This window comes from Phyllobates terribilis, unplaced genomic scaffold, assembly GCF_046119375.1.
Source record: "Phyllobates terribilis strain yellow unplaced genomic scaffold, ASM4611937v1 Scaffold_3__8_contigs__length_932513732, whole genome shotgun sequence".
Classification (NCBI taxonomy): Eukaryota; Metazoa; Chordata; class Amphibia; order Anura; family Dendrobatidae; genus Phyllobates; species Phyllobates terribilis.
The window spans coordinates 18801530-18822095 of NW_027362763.1; the positions used below are offsets into that span (position 1 = coordinate 18801530).

The 20566-nt window shown below is 48.1% G+C and overlaps 1 protein-coding gene across 1 annotated transcript in view; it reads right to left on the reverse strand.

Moving 5' to 3' along the window:
• The window catches only part of LOC141258705 (uncharacterized), a 70492-nt gene that overhangs the window by 31670 nt on the left and 18256 nt on the right, over positions 1–20566 (reverse strand). The window contains exons 2-5 of the mRNA XM_073673727.1: positions 18875–19048; positions 6453–6756; positions 5653–5729; positions 5395–5503 (exon numbers count right to left, since the gene is read on the reverse strand). Coding sequence (XP_073529828.1) covers positions 5395–5503; positions 5653–5729; positions 6453–6756; positions 18875–19048 — 664 coding nt within the window. The remainder of the gene's footprint in view (positions 1–5394; positions 5504–5652; positions 5730–6452; positions 6757–18874; positions 19049–20566) is intronic.

The following is a 20566-nucleotide window of genomic DNA, read 5'->3' on the forward strand; positions in this document are numbered from 1 at the left end:
CGGCAGCAGACAATGCTACCAAGCACAGGCAGCGCCCCAGCCTTGGCGGATCCGGACCAGCACCAGGAGGCAGAGTGCAGCGCAAGAGCAGCGGCGGGAGCAGGTAAGAGGAGTCTCCCTGTCCCGTGCGCTAGAGTCGCTGACCTGCTCCTGTGCCCCCTGGTGGAACCGTCGATCGCGGGTGCTACTGACACCGGCCCCCTTCCGACACCCCAGCAAGGCCCTCTGCCCCCGGGCGCGGAAGACGCGGACCCATTCCGGACCTTCCTCCCAGGACATCTGTCCCCGGGTGAGCCCGCCCTAGACGTCCTCCAGGCCCCGGAATCATCACCTCCGGGCACCAGCGACACCGGCCCGCTCCTGGGCCCCTTACGGGAACCACCTCCCCTAACACTCGACTGGGTGTGTAGACGCCGTCCATGGGATTGGTCTGGGGAGGTGGAGGACCAGCAGCCCCTACTACTACCAGCTCCCCTGCCCTCCGCCGTCTCCCGAGGTAGGAGGATCAGTTCGAGTGGGACAACCCTGGGGGAGACCTCATGGGGTTTCCCCAAGAAACAAAAGCAGAGGCGGCCCGCAGGAAAGAGCACTGCAGGAGAGAGCTGGAGCAGCTCGAGAGGAAGCGGCACATCCGGCGGGTGCGTTGGGAGAAGCTGGAGGCCCGGAACATGGAGGAGAAGGCCCGGGCCCGCAAAGACAGGAGGGCAGCATACGGTCCCCGTGCCGAAGGGACCGTAGTGAAGTTCAACCTGGAGTGAGGTTGGGGCTTCATCCGGGACCCGCAGTCCGAGACAGATCTTTTTGTAAACCGGAGGGACGTGGAGTCCCACCTAAAAGAAGGTCACCCGGACCGGAATCTGTACCTGGGTGATTACGTCACCTACACCAAGCACAGAGGCGAGAGAGGCTGGTATGCCCTGAATGTCCACCGGGTGGGGAAAGGGAGCAGTTCCTCACCCTACAGCACTGAAGACCCAGCTGGGCCAGCCTACAGTGGACAAGAGCTTCTCCGGAGGGGGCACCACTACTAAGCACAGTAGCTGGAACTTTGAACTGTATATAGTTGCCCGTAGGGTGCAGCAGAGACACTGCAAGGTTAAAAAGTTTATTTGTTTAGTGGTGTTCACATAGTTACCTGGAAAGGGTACAAGGAACTGACAGGCTGGGGACTGTGAGCAGCCAAAGACTTTCAGTGTAAATAGTTGCACTTCTTAAAGTGCCCCTTATTGGTTTTATATCTGTATAACAATGACCTCAGAACAAAAACCCGTTTGGCGTGGCCGAAGACGTGGTCCAACATCTGGATTATCTATGCCCTGCAGCCACGCCCAGGGCCTACGTTGAGCGTTTTCGGACGGGTCCCTCACACTCAAGTTTGCTAGTTTGCACCTTAATAAGGAAAAAAAAAAAAAAAAAGTACACCTGGTTGCAGATCATGCTGTAACCTGTTAAGGAACAGTTTATATGAAAAATGTTTTATCTGAAAAAGTGTTTTATATGACAAATGTTGATTATATATGAAGAGAGTTTTATTGGAAAGAGAAATCTTATAATGTTTTTGATATAGTAACCAGTAAGGTTCAAGAAAAAGTGCTTCCCATAAAGGGAAGAAAAGATGTTATGTTTATGATCTTCTAAGCGAATGCATTCTAAAAATTTTGCATGTCTTTAACCCCTTTACCCCCGAGGGTGGTTTGCACGTTAATAACCGGGCCAATTTTCACAATTCTGACCACTGTCACTTTATGAGGTAATACCTCTGGAGCTTCAACGGATCCCCCTGATTCTGAGATTGTTTTTTCGTGACATATTGTACTTCATGATTGTAGTAAAATTTCTTCGATATCACTTGCGTTTATTTGTGAAAAAAACGGAAATTTGGCGAAAATTTTGAAAATTTTGCAATTTTCAAAATTTGAATTTTTATGCCCTTAAATCAGAGAGATATGTCACACAAAATACTTAATAAATAACATTTCCCACATGTCTACTTTACATCAGCACAATTTTGGAACCAAAATTTTTTATTAGGAAGTTATAAGGGTTAAAAGTTGACCAGCGATTTCTCATTTTTACAGCAAAATTTACAAAACCATTTTTTTAGGGACCACCTCACATTTGACGTGATTTTGAGGGGCCTTTATGACAGAAAATACCCCAAAGTGACACCATTCTAAAAACTGTACCCTAAAGATGCTCAAAACCACATTCAAGAACTTTATTAACCCTTCAGTTGCTTCACAGGAATTTTTGAAACGTGGAAGAAAAAAATTAACATTAAACTTTTTTCACAAAAATGTTAATTAGACCCAATTTTTTTTATTTTTGCAGGGGTAACAGGAAAAAATGGACCCCAAAATTTGTTGTGCAATTTCCCCTGAGCACGCAGATATCCGATATGTGGGGAATAACCACTGTTTGGGCGCACTGCAGGGCTCGGAAGGAAAGGAGCGCCATTTGACTTGTTGAATGTAAAATTTGCTTGAATAATTATCAGACACCATGTTGCGTTTGAGGAGCCCCTGATGTGCCTAAACAGTGGAAACCCCCCACAAGTGACACCATTTTGGAAACTAGACCCCTCAGGGAACTTATCTAGATGTGTGGTGAGCACCTTGAACCCCCAGGTGATTCACAGAAGTTTAGATCATTGAGCATAAAAATAAAATTTTCACATTTTTCCCACTAAAATGTTTTTCAGCCCCCAATTTTGCATTTTCATAAGGATAACAGGAGAAATTGCACCATACCATTTGTTGTGCAATTTCTCCTGAGTAAGCCGATACACCATATGTGGGGGAAAACCACTGTTTGGGCGCACGGCAGGGTTTGGAAGGGAAGGGTCTTCTAAAATGGTTCTATACCAGAATGACATTGTATAAAATTTGTTGAAAAAATTCCCATCAGACAACCCTAGCGGCAGGGGGCTAGCTTTCTTGCCAAACCAAGGAGGAGAGGTGAGAGAGACACACACTATGTACAGCAGATCCAGGGGTACTCTGTCAAAGGCCTGGGCCAATTTGATGACAACCTCCCAGCATCCACGCCCTCATAACCAGGTATTTTTGACAAAGAAGGAAAAGTTTTAAAAAAAGTTCAATAGTGATGAGCGAACATGCTCGCCACTGCTCGGTACTCGTCCGAGCATCTTGGTGCTCGACAAGCTCAGCGAGTATTTCCGGGTTGCTCGGGCGGGAACTCGGGTCCCGTCCCTGCATGTTTGGTGCTCTTTAGAGAGCCAATGAACATGCAGGGATTGCCTGCCTTGGACTGTAATGCAGTAGCCATGTTTGTTGTGGCATTACAGTGATTGACTGGCAGTACAGCGTCATCAGGTCTATATAAGACATGGCGCCGCCATGCTCGCCACAGTGTACCCTGGAATCAGGCAGAGTAGAGAGAGCTGCTGCTGCATCAGGGAGAGATTTGCTTCTTTATAGTTAGTATAGGTATTCTACAACATATGCATATATATATACAGTACAGACCAAAAGTTTGGACACACCTCATTTAAAGATTTTTCTGTATTTTCATGACTATGAAAATTGTACATTCACACTGAAGGCATCAAAACTATGAATTACCACATGTGGAATTATATACTTACCAAAAAAGTGTGAAACAACTGAAAATATGTCTTATATTCTAGGTTCTTCAAAGTAGCCCCCTTTTGCTTTGATGACTGCTTTGCACACTCTTGGCATTCTCTTGCTGAGCTTCAAGAGGTAGTCACCGGAAATGGTCTTCCAACAATCTTGAAGGAGTTCCCAGAGATGCTTAGCACTTGTTGGCCCTTTTGCCTTCACTCTGCGGTCCAGCTCACCCCAAACCATCTCGATTGGGTTCAGGTCTGGTGACTGTGGAGGCCAGGTCATCTGGCGTAGCACCCCATCAATCTCCATCTTGGTCAAATAGCCCTTACACAGCCTGGAGGTCTGTTTGGGGTCATTGTCCTGTTGAAAAATAAATGATGGTCCAACTAAACGCAAACCGGATGGAATAGCATGCCGCTGCAAGATGCTGTGGTAGCCATGCTGGTTCAGTATGCCTTCAATTTTGAATAAATCCCCAACAGTATCACCAGCAAAGCACCTCCACACCATCACACCTTCTCCTCCATGCTTCACGGTGGGAACCAGGCATGTAGAGTCCATCCGTTCACCTTTTCTGCATCGCACAAAGACACGGTGGTTGGAACCAAAGATCTCAAATTTGGACTCATCAGACCACAGCACAGATTTCCACTGGTCTAATGTCCATTCCTTGTGTTCTTTAGCCCAAACAAGTCTCTTCTGCTTGTTGCCTTTCCTTAGCAGTGGTTTCCTAGCAGCTATTTTACCATGAAGGCCTGCTGCACAAAGTCTCCTCTTAACAGTTGTTGTAGAGATGTGTCTGCTGCTAGAACTCTGTGTGGCATTGACCTGGGCTCTAATCTGAGCTGCTGTTAACCTGCGATTTCTGAGGCTGGTGACTCGGATAAACTTATCCTCAGAAGCAGAGGTGACTCTTGGTCTTCCTTTCCTGGGGCGGTCCTCATGTGAGCCAGTTTCTTTGTAGCACTTGATGGTTTTTGCAACTGCACTTGGGGACACTTTCAAAGTTTGCCCAATTTTTCGGAATGACTGACCTTCATTTCTTAAAGTAATGATGGCCACTCGTTTTTCCTTACTTAGCTGCTTTTTTCTTGCCATAATACAAATTCTAACAGTCTATTCAGTAGAACTATCAGCTGTGTATCCACCTGACTTCTGCACAACACAACTGATGTTCCCAACCCCATTTATAAGGCAAGAAATCCCACTTATTAAACCTGACAGGGCACACCTGTGAAGTGAAAACCATTTCCGGTGACTACCTCTTGAAGCTCATCAAGAGAATGCCAAGAGTGCACAAAGCAGTAATCAAAGCAGAAGGTGGCTACTTTGAAGAGCCTAGAATATTTTCAGTTGTTTCACACTTTTTTGTTAAGTATATAATTCCACATGTGGTAATTCATAGTTTTGATGCCTTCAGTGTGAATGTACAATTTTCATAGTCAGGAAAATACAGAAAAATCTTTAAATGAGAAGGTGTGTCCAAACTTTTGGTCTGTACTATATATATATATATATATATATATATATATATACACATACATACTGTATATATATATATATATATATATATATATATATATATATATATACATATACACACACACACACACATATATATATATATACACAACTTAATTTTTCAAACATGTCTTCTGCATTTTGGCTTAGATTTTGGTAAATACATAACACTGTAATTTGTCATGTGCTAAGGCTCATCTGAGGTGTAATTTACAGAACTGTCACGTAGCTGTAAGGTGGAGCTTCACCAGAAGACACCGGTGACCCCATTATTACATACCTGCGGTATCATCTCCTGGAGTCTCCTCCTTCACATCCCTCATACACGGCTGATCGTCCATCATCTGCTCTTCTTCATCCTCCACTTTAATATCAGTCAGATCTCCACCCTGATGTCACATGTATAACAGCTCAGTACAATACAACAGCTCAGTACAATACAACAGCTCAGTACAATACAACAGACATCATCAGAAGAAGCACCCAAATCTCTGAGCGCACCGCCATATAGATGTGGTGAAGGCGCAGCTTCATCTACCTGGTGACTCTCCGGACAGTCCTGGGAATACAGAGGAGCCGGACATCTCTCCGGGGGATTTCTTACACCGAGTCCATCTGTAGGAAACAGACGGACAAGAGATTGTTACATGAGGTGATGGAAGTAGTATCTAGGTGACCCTCTAACAGACATGAACGTCCCCTTCCTTACACTCCTGGTCGGCCATGAAATTCATGCTCTTTTCCCCATCTATGACCACACATAGAAGCTGAAGCCTGAGCTGCCGGTAATGCTCATTTTTTTAGGTGTAGGGGTGAATATGCTCATATAGTAATACTGGGACTATGACTTTGTAGCTCCATTTTTTAAATGAATGAGGAGGATGAACAGGAGAGCCACCTGACTAGAGATCCACTGATCCAGGCTTCATGTCCCAGAAGAAGACAGAACTAGTTTGTACATGTCCCCGCTTAATTGTAAAGTGCTGCGGAATATGTTGGCGCTATATAAATAAAAAAAAATTATTATTAGTGGTCCAGTCAGGAAGAGACATACAAGTTATTCTGCTTTTAAAGGTTACATGTCTGTGTGCAATGAACGGATCGAGGCGGCGCTGATCAGATAAGTACACATTCTGCCATGTATAGAGACGGGCGACCACGAGACTGACACACTGCAGATGTAGGACCTGAACAAGACCCAAAACCGGGATCTTCTACATCACCGGGCATTGTACCCCTGTGTGTATGCCCTGTACATGGCGAGACAGAGGGTCCGACAAGACCCCAGTGCAGCCTGTGATTACAGTAATGATATATAATACACACGTCTCCTCTTACCTGGTGATGTACGAAACAGGTGCTCCTCCACCACAACGTCCGAGTACAGATCCCGGTGCTCCTCCACCACAACATCCGAGTACAGATCCCGGTGCTCCTCCACCACAACGTCCGAGTACAGATCCCGGTGCTCCTCCACCACAACGTCCGAGTACAGATCCCGGTGCTCCTCCACCACAACGTCCGAGTACAGATCCCGGTGCTCCTCCACGACAAGGTCCTTATACTGATCCTGGTGTCCTTCTACATAATCCCACTCCTCCATGGAGAAATAGAGAGCGACGTCCTGACACCGGAGAGGAACCTGACAACCAACGAGACAAACGTCACCCAGAATCCTCCAGTGTATACTGTATAATCTCCCAGCAGTCTCCTCTCATCACCCAGAATCCTCCAGTGTATACTGTATAATCTCCCAGCAGTCACCTCTCCGCTCATCACCCAGAATCCTTCAGTTTATACTGTATAATCTCCCAGCAGTCTCTTCTCCGCTCATCACCCAGAATCCTCCAGTGTATCTAATATATATAATCGTCTTATCCCGTCTGTCTGTCTGTCCAGGAAATCCCGTGTCGCTGATTGGTCTGGCCGCGGCCAATCAGCAACGCAGCATTTCAGAAAAAGATGGCGGCCGTTAGCGGCTCATCTGCCACACGGAGGTCAGCGGCGATGCAGCCGGGAGATGCAGCCGGCTGCTCGCAGCATAAGTTCCCCGACCGGAGGCGCCGCTGACCTCCATGCGGCTACCGTCGGGAGATCAGCGGCTACGGCCGCTTATCTCCTGACGGCAAGTGTGACGCCCCCCCCCTCCCCTCCCCCCGCTTGCTCAGGGCCCCGGCACCCGGCGCCATACTTACCACTCCCCGTGCCTCCGCAGCAGCTCCAGTGTCTTCCGCTGTTGCACTGTGACGTCTCAGGTCAGAGAGCGCGGTGACGTCTTTACACTGCGCTCTCTCCTGAGCATCACAGCGCAGAGCGGGAAGATGCCGGCGACGCTGGAGTCTGGAGCAACAGCTGAGGAGTGAGGTGAGTTTTGGATTTTTTTTTTTTTTTATTGCATGGGGGCATAGGGCATTAAATGGTGGGGTGGGGGTGTGTGACATTGTGGAGGGGCCATTATAAGTGAGGGGGGGTGTGACATCCTGCATGGGGCACTATGGGGGGGGGATGTGACATCCTGCATGGGGTATTATATAGGGGGGGGATGTGACTTCCTGCATGGGGCATTATAAGGGAGGGGGGATGTGACATCCTGCATGGGGCATTATAAGGGAGGGGGGATGTGACATCCTGCATGGGGTATTATATAGGGGGGGGATGTGACTTCCTGCATGGGGCATTATAAGGGAGGGGGGATGTGACATCCTGCATGGGGCATTATAAGGGAGGGGGGGATGTGACATCCTGCATGGGCCACTATGGGGGGACGTGACTTCCTGCATGGGGTATTATAAGGGAGGGGGGGATGTGACATCCTGCATGGGGCATTATAAGGGAGGGGGGGATGTGACATCCTGCATGGGGCATTATAAGGGAGTGGGGGATGTGACATCCTGCATGGGCCACTATGGGGGGGATGTGACTTCCTGCATGGGGTATTATAAGGGAGGGGGGGATGTGACATCCTGCATGGGGCATTATAAGGGAGGGGGGATGTGACATCCTGCATGGGGCATTATAAGGGAGGGGGGGATGTGACATCCTGCATGGGGAATTATAAGGGAGGGGGGATGTGACATCCTGCATGGGGCATTATAAGGGAGGGGGGGGATGTGACTTCCTGCATGGAGCATTATATGGTGGGGGGGAGTGACATCCTGCATGGGCCACTATGGGGGGGATGTGACTTCCTGCATGGGGTATTATAAGGGAGGGGGGGATGTGACATCCAGCATGGGGCATTATAAGGGAGGGGGGATGTGACTTCCTGCATGGGGCATTATAAGGGAGGGGGGATGTGACATCCTGCATGGGGCATTATAAGGGAGGGGGGGATGTGACATCCTGCATGGGCCACTATGGGGGGGATGTGACTTCCTGCATGGGGTATTATAAGGGAGGGGGGGGATGTGACATCCTGCATGGGGCATTATAAGGGAGGGGGGATGTGACATCCTGCATGGGGCATTATATGGTGGGAGGGGAGTGACATCCTGCAAGGGGCATTATAAAGGAGGGGGGATGTGACTTCCTCCATGGGGCATTATATAGGGGGATGTCACTTCCTGCATGGGGTATTATATAGGGGGGGATGTGACTTCCTGCATGGGGCATTATATAGGGGGGGGATGTAACATCCTGCATGGGGCATTATAAGGGAGGGGGATGTGACATCCTGCATGGGGCATTATCCTGCATGGGGCATTATAGGGGAGGGGATGTGACATCCTTCATGGGGCATTATAAGGGGGGGGGTGTGACATCCTGCATGGGGCATTATAAGGGAGGGGGGGGGATGTGACATCCTGCATGGGGCATTATATAGGGGGGGTGACATCCTGCATGGGGCATTATAAGGGAGGGGGGATGTGACATCCTTCTTGGGGTATTATAAGGCAGGTGGATGGTCCCCGGTCCTCACTAACACGGTTCGCTGATTGGTCGCAGATGCCGGCCGCGACCAATCAGCGATATCAGCGCCAAATTTAAACACCGCTCTGCTGATTGCTCGTGGCCACCCACGGCGACCAATCTGCAATTGTGGCGCCAAATTTAAACACGGTCTCCGGCCAATTGGCGGCAGATTTAAAATAAGTACGCCACCGTCGGGAGACATATTCTAGAATACCCGATGCATTAGAATCGGGCCACCATCTAGTTCTGTATAATCTCCCAGCAGTCTCCTCTCATCACTAGAGATGAGCGGTGTTCGACTCGAACTGTTCGCCAATCTCAAATTCGAGCTGTCTTGGGCAGTGTTCGAGCCGTTCGACGAACCCGAATGATTTTCAAAAAATCCGGCTGTTCGAGGTTATGTTCGATAACTGTTCGTGCACCAAAATCATAACTGGATTTTTTCTCAGTAATGATGAAAATTAATGTTAATACGCAGTTTGAGTGTACAGCGGGGTGGGGGGAGGGGCAGGGGATGGATCTCTGCAGAAATAATGACGATCTCCATTTTTTTTTTTTCTTTCCCGCATTTGCAGTGGGGAGGTGCAATCTGTCAGCCTATCAGCAGCGCACACACGCAGCGAAGTGCTTTTTTTCACACAAGCAAGGGCATGTGTCATTGGCTGTGTATGTCACATGTCCTTGCCCTATAAGACCCAGCCATTTTCTCCGTCGCCACCATTTTCTCACTGCTGCAGCTGAGTGTTAGACGGCACCGCTGCTGCTGTGGGCGCTATACTTTGTAACTGTGTGAATTGCAAGCGAATTTGCTCTTAAATAGACAGATAGGTTTAGGGAGTAGGGACTAGTTGTAGTTGCAGCCCTTTTGAGGGCTAGATTACAGCAGTTCCTAGCACTTTTTGCCAGGCAGGTCTGTGCCAGTGCTGTGCAAGTGTTTTTCACAGCATTTGGCCAATCCTTTTGGGCCTCTAGCAGTGTGTGTTAGTCAGTCTCTGTTGTGCAAGCTACACCACCTGTATATCTAATACCAATTTTTTACTGCATCTAGCCAAGTAAAACCTTTTGGGCATAGTAGCAGTGTCTGTTACTCATTGTAGTAGCCCATCTGTACCAAGCTACACCACCTTTGTATTTAATAACAATTTTTTACTGCATCTAGCCCAGTAAATCCTTTTGGGCCTGTAGCAGTGTCTGTTACTCATTGGAGTAGCCCATCTGTACCAAGCTACACCACCTGTGTATCTAATAAAATTGTTTTACTGAATCTAACCCAGCCAATCCTTTTGGGCTAGTACCACAGTTTGGCCACTCAGCTCTGCTCGGTTTCCATCCATTGTTTTTTGTCCAAACAACTACAGAGTTGTCAATTAGTTAACCACCAAAATGAGTGGCAAAAGGCCTGCTGCTGGTGGAAAGGGGAATAGGCGTGTTGGAAAGGGAAAAAAAGGTTGTGTCCGTGGGGTAGGTGTTAAAGCAACAGTAACATCTGCAGAAGAAAGACCATCTTCCAGCCAAACTAAGATGTCTACTTCTTTTCATGGACAATGTGATACGATCCCTTTCTTACGGACACACCCATCGCTACAAATTCCAGATGAGGCACAAAAACAGCAGGTGCTTCAACGGATATCAAGTGCTCCTTCAAGTGGGCTCTCCTCCACCTCAACTTCAACATCACAAATACTCCAGTCCTGTCACCCCAATCGCACTTGCTTCCTCACAGCTCCCAAGTCTCCAGCTGCCCGTCTGAGTATGGGGTAGCACAGATGGTTGAGTCTGCAGAGCTGTTTACTCATACTATAGCCTGGGAATCAGAGGTCGGCTCCAGAGCTTCTGTAAATCCAGATGAGGAAATGATCTGCACTGATGCCCAGAATCTTTATGAGTCGGATCCAGGACCAGATGAAGAAGGTTCTGAGCATAATGTAGACCCTCGTTCTCAAACTGTAACTCCTGTTGGTGGAGACAATGATGAAGACGATGATGAGACTCAAATACCTGATTGGAGAGACAACTTGACTTTTCGGTCAGGGCAGGAAGAGGTTGGCTCTGAGGACGATGGGTGTGAGAACACACAGGGTGATGACGAGGTTGGAGATCCCACTTACTGTCAACCCACAGTCAGCCAGTCGATGATGTCAGCAGAGGAGGTGGAGGAGGATGCTATTGACGACGAGGTTAGGTTGCGCCTTCCGGGACAGAGACGGAGTACTGGAAGCACGTCAACAACTGCATCCTCAACCACAACTCTGCCTCTGACCACAAGTCGTGGTGGCTCTTCAGGTCGCATGGGCTCTAAGCCTTGCATCGCCTGGGCATTTTTTCAGATCGATAAGGATGACCCAACTAGAGTTATCTGTAATATTTGTCACCAAAAGCTAAGTAGAGGCCAAAAAATCCATAGTTTGAGTACTTCATGCATGAACCGTCACATGGATATGAAGCATAAGTTGCAGTGGGAAGCTCACTGTGCTACAATGCAGCCTAGCGGGCCGGGCCAACCACCGTCTGCCCCATCTTGTGCATCCGCGGCCTCTTCATCCTCTGTGACTGGGGGGACAGCAGTCACATGTTTTTGGACGCAGACCTGCCACCTCTTTACCCGCAACAGCCAGTGTGATTGGCAGGTCATCATTTCATTTGGAAGTGGAAACACCAGCTGGTGTTGAGCGCTCTCCGACATCGAGAGCACCACCTTTGGATCAAGGCAACCTAACTTTTCCGCCTGCATCTTCCTCACAGACCGGCAGTTTGCCGGGGACACCCTACTCAACCCCGTCTAAGCACAACAGCCAGCCCTCAGTCCCTCAGATGTGGACAAGTAAAAGACCATTTCCTCCTAGCCATGACAAAGCTAAGAGGTTGAATTTCACCATCTGCAAGCTGTTGGCTACAGAAATGCTGCCTTTCCGCCTGGTGGACACAGAGGATTTTCGAGACCTTATGTCCGTCGCAGTGCCCCAGTACCAGATGCCCAGTTGGCACTACTTCTCAAAGAAAGGTGTGCCTGCGCTCCACCAGCATGTCGCACACAACATCACCGATTCTTTGAGAAACTCTGTGTGAGGCAGGGTGCATTTCACCACAGACACTTGGACGAGTAGGCATGGACAGGGGCGTTACATGCATGTCACTGACTGGGCACTGGTTAACTATGGTGACAGCAGGACAAGGGGCTGCTGTCCAAGTCTTGCCGTCCCCACGAGTTGTGCGTCAATCCTCTTTATCTAGAAGTTCCTCCACTGCTTCTGCCTCCTCAACCTCCTCTCGGTCCTCCACCTGCACCCAAAGCCTGTCTGGTAATGCCACCCGCTTTCTAACTGTGCAGAAGGAATCCTGCACACCTCCTTACTATGCTGGCAGCAGGGCTCAATGGCATCAGGCGGTGTTTACTTTGAAATGTCTGGGAAATGTGAGTCACACAGCTGAGGAGTTGTGGTCAGCTCTGTAGACCCAGTTTCATGAATGGTTGTCTCCACTGGACCTGCAACCAGGGAAGGCCGTGTGTGACAATGCTGCAAACCTGGGTGCAGCCCTTCACCGGGGCAATGTCACACACGTGCCTTGTATGGCTCACGTGTTGAACCTGGTTGTCCAGCAATTTTTAGCCCACTATCCAGGACTAGATGGCCTTCTGCAGAGGGCACGGTCGCTGTGTGCTCACTTCCGCCGTTCGCATTCCGCAGCTCAACGACTTACATCTCTACAGAAGTCGTTGGGCCTGCCAGTTCACCGGCTGAAATGCGATGTGCCGACACGGTGGAATTCAACTCTGCACATGTTGCAGCGACTGTGGCAGCACCGACAAGCCCTGGTGCAATACGTTCTGACGTATAGCCTGGGCCAACAAGATACAGGTGGGGCAAATCACGCTGGAGTGGTCTCAGATCAGGGACCTATGCACCCTTCTGCACAGTTTTGAAATGGCGACGAAGATGTTTAGTGCTGACGATGCCATTATCAGCATGACTATTCCGGTGAGTTACATGCTGGAGCACACGTTAAACAGAATTCGGAGTCAGGTGGTGGGACAAGAGGAGGTGGAGGAAGTAGAGGAGGAGTCGTATGCGGAAGGGATAACATCTCCAAGGTCCAGACGGTCGGCAGCACCAAGGTGGCAGGCATGGGAGGGTGGGGGAGAAGGTTTTACCAGGGCGCATGGTAGCAGCCAAACTAGTGAGGAAAGTGCAGGAGCCGAGGAAGAAGTGGAGGACGAACTGGCGATGGGCATCGAAGACTCATCAGATGAGGGAGACCTTAATCACATTTCTGTTGTGCGAGGTTGGGGGGAGAGGGCAGAGGAAGGAAGCATGGCTCTTACCTCGCTACCAACACAACAAGGACTTGGTCCTCCTGGATGCGCAAGACACATGAGTGCCTTCTTGCTGCACTACCGGCAACATGACCCTCGGATTGTCAGAATTCGAAGTAATCCCGACTACGGGGTTGCCACACTCTTAGATCCCCGATACAAAAGTAAATTTGCCGAAATAATTCCTGCCATAGAAAGGGATTCACGCATGCAGGAGTATCAGCAGAGGCTGTTGCAGAATCTTACATGTGCTTTTCCACAAAACACCAGTGGTGCACGTAGTGAATCTCACAGTTCTAACTTGCAAACCGTGGGACTGTCGAGTCTTCATCACTCAAACCATCCATCACTCTTAACGCTTGTTCCACTCCATCCTGGAGTCCTGACAGGAATATGTCCAGTCCAATATCCATTAAGTGAACACCGTCGGGCCGTATGAGGCCTGCTTTATCTCCTTCCAGTTGTCGGTGTCGTATCACTACACCGCCTCTGTCTCTTCTAAATTTTGCGATCCGAATATTTATTAGCTGTCTTGTCCGTTCGATGGCCGTGATGTCTCGCGCACAATCTCTGACCATACTATAGTTAGCTTTGTGAAAAATTCTCTGAAGCGCTCAGTGTCTAGTTCCATTATTGCCATTAGTTATGCGCTCTTGTGATGACCTAGGTTGTTTCCCCCGGCCTGTATAACTAAGATGACCGGACCTCTTGCCTCTCTCCCTACCTTCATTACCTCCATTAGTACCTGTGGCCATTGCAGCCCTCTAATACCTTTCCAGTTGAAATATGTGCTACGAAACTCTAATTTCCTCACGTCTGGGCGGACTTTTGCCCTTTTTTCTGCCCAATATATATACGAGTGGCCTATCACCCACACTGTTGGCTTAGCGTCATCTGTAAAAGAAACAAACCATGTTAGGATAACAAGTCCGGTCTTATGTATCTCGCCAAACATGTGGATCACCATCTCCCTATCCTCTGAACTTCCGTTTCTGACAGTCCTGCTCTTGCTGCTTCCATGGCCGCGCCTATGCGGAATGAGTGTGTCCCGTAATCTTTGGGGTGGTTCCCGGCCGATGTTAGGCATTTATTAAATATAGCTTGGAACTGGTATCTTGATAATGGCGTTCCATCAATGTATGATAGGAAGAAATTACTTTGTGATCTGACGGTTATATATGTTTTTACTATTGTTACCCGACTCAGCGTACCGTTTGTGGGTTGTAGAAGTACCCAAGTGCCCCTGCCCGCTGGAATCGTTTTCGATTTGCGTATGCGTAGACGTATTGCATTATTGGCTATGACTACGTCCTGGTGCAATAAGCCTCCACTGGTGGTAATTTTGGATTGAGGGACTAATTCGCTTATGCATAGCGCCCCGAAGAAGGCGATCGCAAATACAGTAGACAGTAGTGTTGCTTCAAATTGTGAGTGTCGTGTTAATGGTGTTAGGGATATGATGTGAGAAATCAGTTTTAGTGACACGGGACGGGACGTCTACACTCCTGACTTGGCTGACCCCTTTTCCACCCTTTTATGGATTGTCTGATGATGAATCTCTTTGTCACATCTCCCCAATTCAGTAGTTGGAAGTGAAATGCTACTCCGGTCAGACACCGCTGCGCTGACGCCCCTGATATGCCCCTCATCATTAGCTGGTGGAGAAATTCTATGGTGACTTGTAACCTAGCTTGTTCACATTGTTCAACCCGTCTGCCTGCTACTAGTTGTGCCCACTCTTCCCATGCTTAACCGTATGCTTGCCACGTTGACGGGGCAACTGGCGCTCTTATTAATGGCATTAGATGTTCGCCACTATATCCCAGAGGCATTGGGGGCAAGTGTTGCCCGACGGGTGGGCGTTGGGGAGCTCTGTGAAAATCTGCCAATTGAATTGTGATAAAGCGCTAGCAGCAGCGCTAGACCCCTCAGCATCGTGGCTAGCGCGGACCCATACATTGTGTTTTAGGCACAGGAATGCTAGCCGGCATAGTAGGCCTAGCACTGGGAGAGACGATGATGGCATCTTATTAATGCAGTGCGCTAGGCTGGTGTTTTTTTTTATGAAGCGTATATTTTTTGTTAGCCAGGCGTGCGCCCCATATTTCTATTGCTACCACTATTGGGAAGAGTTCCAGGAGTGTCTGTTTTTTGTCAGCACTTGTTCTGCCCAATACGGAGGTCATAAGCATGTGCACCATTGGTTATTTAGTATCGCTGCATATCCGCCTGATTCTGCCGCCCCGGTGAATAATCTTAGTTCAATGTTGGACTGTTTTGCTGACATAAATAACGTGTGACTGTTGAATGATTATAAAAAGGTTTTCCACACCTCTAAGTCCGCCCGTAGCTGCCTGCTGATTCTGGTTGTATGACTCGGTTTAGATGCCCCTTTTGTTGCGGGCAATAAATGAAGAGAAAAAACCCTTCTAACTGGCATCACCCGGCTCACAAACACGAGGTGACCTAGTACTACTTGCATCTGCTGTAGTGTTACTTTCCATACTGCGCAAAAAACCTAGATCAGGTGTAATGTTTTGGTATTTTTTCCCATGGGAGGCGGAACAACCTTGCTGTGGTGTCGATTTCGATGCCTAAGAACGATAGCTTTGTTGTGGGGCCTATGGTTTTTGTTGGGCATAATGGGACTCCAAACCAACGGGAGATGTTTGTGAATTCGTTGAGTAAGGGGCAGCGAAAAGGGATGACCAATCGCCACGGCCCGCGGAGGGGCCATCACAGTCAGTGACTCCTTCTTTATTTAGTATAGAGTCTACCAATACTTTGGGCGTAGTAGCCCAGCTGTGATGCAAGCTACACCGCTTGTGTATCTAATAACAATTTTTTACTGCATCTAACCCAGCCAATCATTTGCTAGTATTGCTAGTAGCAGTGTCGCATGGGCTCTAAACCTTGCATAGCCTGGGCAATTTTTGAGATCGCTAAGGATGACCCAACTCATGTTATCTGTAACATTTGTCACCAAAAGCTAAGTAGAGGCCAAAAAAACAATAGTTTGAGTACTTTATGCTTGAACCGTCACATGGATATGAAGCATAAGTTGCAGTGCGAAGCTCACTGTGCTACAATGCGGCCTAGAGGGCCGGGCCAACCACCGTCTGCCCCACCTGTGTCATCCTGGGGGGACTAAAAGCTTGAGGATTTTGGAAAATCACCTCAACAACCATTTTAAGCAACTCTGGGACAATTGATGCCACTTAAGTGGTGTCTGTGCCACTATTTCTGAAAAAAATGGAGACTCTTTTTGGAGTCCCCTTGCTGTGTTTTACACGAGGTTGGCATCGTCAATTCCAGGTGGGTCGGGTCTCTCTCCCCCTTTTTAACCGTAAGAAACTACATACACTATGGCTTGGGGTAACACAGATGGTTGAGTCTGAAGAGCTTTTTACTCAGAGGTCTGCTCCAAAGCTTCAGTGTCTGCTAGTCAGCGGAGTAGCCACGGCCTGTAGATCTAATTACAAATTTTTAACTGCACCTAGCCCAGGCAATACTTTGGGCCTAGTAGCAGTGTCCGCTAGTCTGCGGAGTATCCCAGCTGTTAAGCAAGCTACACCACCTGTGGTTTGGACACTTAATTTTTTCAAAGGAAATGCTTCGGGCCCCTGGGACACTCAGTGAAGAGCATCGGGGTGGTGCCCCAAGGCAAAGGGGCTTGGACTGGCGGTAGGACGCCTTGCGGTGGACCACCAAGCTCGATCCTTATAAAAGCTTTTTAACTGCAGCAGCTTTAGTGGACGCTACTGGAGCTGGAATTACCGTGGCTGCTGGCATCAGACTTGCCCTCTAATAGATCCTTGTAAAAGGATTTAAAGTGTATTCATTCAAATTAGAGGGACAATTTAAATTACAGAGCTTAGAACTGCCTCCACCGCGGGGGGGGCCAGACCCACCAGCGGACATGCACCAGTATTGGGAGAGGGGGGCTGGCCGTCAGGGTTCACTGCGGCTCTGGCACAAACCCGGCGACACGGAGGTCGCACGGGCAGGAACGGACTGGCCGTGTCGGCTTCACACTCCAGAATAGTCCCTCTGCCCGCTTGAGCCCGTAACCTCAAAGGGATGCGCAAGCGGCTTTTCTTCCCAGGGCTTTTCCCCACCCAGCAGGACTGTGGGGGAGCTCAGGTTGGCCTTCCACTGTACTCCCTTACCTCCCTCGCCCTCTTTCCTTCTTCCGTTCTCCATCTAACCCCTCGGCTCTGTGGTGTCCGCTCTCCCTCCAGCTCTCTCCTTCTCACAGGTGGACTACCGCGTGTATTCACACTATGGCGAATCTTTTGGGCCCAGGCATAAGAAGTTGTCAAGGTAATGGATAATATGTGCCCCCTTAGAAACGTCCATTACAACCCATTCGAGGAAGCAACTAAACGCCTCAAATAGTGAGCAGGATCTGAACCACCCCATGGGCAAACAACGATCTATATAGCATGCTCCTTGGCAGAAGCAGCCCAATAGGTGGACACTATTCGGAGGCACAGGTAGTAAGTAACTGGAACGCCGCATCAATGTCTGTTTTGGCCATTAGGGTGACCCTTCCCAACTTCTTGATCCGCCTGATTGCCTTGTCAAAGGAAGTACAGTATATACTACTGTACTTGGTTCTGCGTCGATGTTGTCGTTTACTGACCTGCCCCTTGGATATGACAAATGGTGGATTAGTCCGAATGTATTTGGTTCCGTTTTTGGCACAACTCACAACGGGGATACCACAACGTCTTGTAAGGAAAGTGTTCTGAATGGAACCGCCATTCTACCTAAAGATATTATTTTTTTTTAATTTTCTTGTCACGACGTCTGGGTGTTGGTAGGCTGATTTTAGATTTTTACTCCAGCCTTTCTTGATTTTAGAAGGGCATGACATGCCTATATCTGTGTCTCCCCCTCCTTTTACTCCTCCACCTCTTTTCTTTTCGCATGACTATATGTACTTGTCACTTTTCCATGTGTTAGTTGTGTCTTCTGAGCAGTTTGTCAGCTTTTGGACATCTTTGAAGTGTTTTCTATGTGTTTCTATGTGTTTTTGTTTGCCTGCCATTGGTTTTAACGGTGTTCGACGAACAGTTCGGCGAACACACCGGTGTGTGATGAACCGAACCCGAACACTATGGGGGTGGCTCAACTCTACTCATCACCCAGAATCCTCCAGTGTATAGTGTATAATCTCCCAGCAGTCTCCTCTCATCACCCAGAATCCTCCAGTGTATACTGTATAATCTCCCAGCAGTCTCCTCTCATCACCCAGAATCCTCCAGTGTATACTGTATAATCTCCCAGCAGTCTCTGCTCATCACCCAGAATCCTCCAGTGTATAATCTCCCAGCAGTCTCCTCTCATCACCCAGAATCCTCCAGTGTATAATCTCCCAGCAGTCTCCTCTCATCACCCAGAATCCTCCAGTGTATACTGTATAATCTCTGAGCAGTCTCCTCTCATCACCAGAAATCCTCCAGTGTAGAATCTCCCAGCAGTCTCCTCTCATCACCCAGAATCCTCCAGTGTATAATCTCCCAGCAGTCACCTCTCCGGTCAGCAGCTCAGTGATCTTGTTGGTGAGCTCTAGGATCTTCTCCTCATGGTTTGGGGAGTGCGGGGGATGTGTTGCGGTGGTCTTCCTGCTCCGTCCTCCAGGCTCATGGAGATGGATGATGGGGGTCACACAGTCGTCCGCCGTCTTCCTCACCATTGTGTAATCCTGTATGGACAGACCGTGGAGGAGAGAACCTGCCATCAGCATTGTATATCCTGACTAATGGCATTTGTGAAGGAAATACTGTATATAATTAATAAGGGAAATCATAACCGCAGTAGAGTTACATTTAGTTGACAAAAGGGTGAAACTGGATATATCAGTATTATAAGCACAAAGGAGCTTTTGCTGGAAGTGTCAAACTAGGCACTATAGCTCCTGGATGCTGAGCTTCTATGGTGTTAGCAGATGATCTGTACTAGACAGAATATTTCCCATTGTCTGTATAGGAAGAAACAGGCATTTGAAATGCCACAACTTAGATCATCGTCCATTCACAGACCGCATCTTTTTAATGAGCCAATCCAGGTCATCCTGGAAATATGAGCCTATGGTCAGGACTATAAAAAGCCGGGTGACACAGAGAAAGCATTCACAGATGGGGGCTTCCTACGGGCTGATGTGATTCATGATTCATTTCGCCTTCCCTCAGTAAAACAGAAGTTAACTGCAGACGGAACAGTTTTGATATCTTTGTTATTTTATGATATGCGTAATTTTATTTTTACCATTTTATATATTTATTATAAATACTGTATATTTTTAGCTTAAAACCTTTAATAAATTGATCCTTGTTCACTCTAAAGAACTTATAGCCTTTCAGAGAGAGAATTTGACCCTTTTTGATTGTCTGACAGTAACCTAGATTTTGGGGACTCATCACCCCATCTGTTTGTTGAGTGGTGGCAGCGTAAGAAAGCGGGGTGTGCTGAATGTGTTGGGGAGTGATTTATGCTCACTTTATAGCCAAAAACAGGTTGAGTGTTGGAATGAGTGAGAGGAGATAAATGAACCCCTGCAGGCGCACTCCACATCATGTGCTGAGAAGTGTGTACGTGACAGTACTTTATATAAATGATCATATTACCCAAATTGCATCACTCTAGGCAAGAGAGTGCAACACTTCAGATTCAATTATAGCATACCAGTTCTATGTTAATTTCATCAGAGAAATAATTGGAGTGCTTGATATAAAATGATCTCTTTATTGAATAACATTTAAAATAAACTACATAAAAATATTGAAGTGCCTCCAATCAAACAAACGGGGTGACTCACACAGAGACAATTCAAATAGTCCAATAGTATTGGTTGAATAGCACCATGACACTAATCAGCGAGTGCTTTGATTGACCGCCAGAACATAAAATAGCAGTGATGCTCCCCACCCCGACACGCCTCCAGGAACAAGCAAGGCGAAACGCGCATCGGGGTGAGGGTGTAACATCCCTGGCGGCATACTTGCATAGTGCACCACCTCCCACTATGCAAGACCGCAATCTTACCTGTCTGTCCAGTCTGCTATTCCTGCTCCAGTTCATGCTGTGTGCATGTCCCTTGACTGACTGTTTAGGGCGGCGGCCCGGTTACTTCCTGATTCTTATAGCTGCTGTGGGCGCACCCCTAATGCGTCTCCAGCCTATTGCTGTGAGTCACTGGATATTTAAACCCCCTCCACCCAGT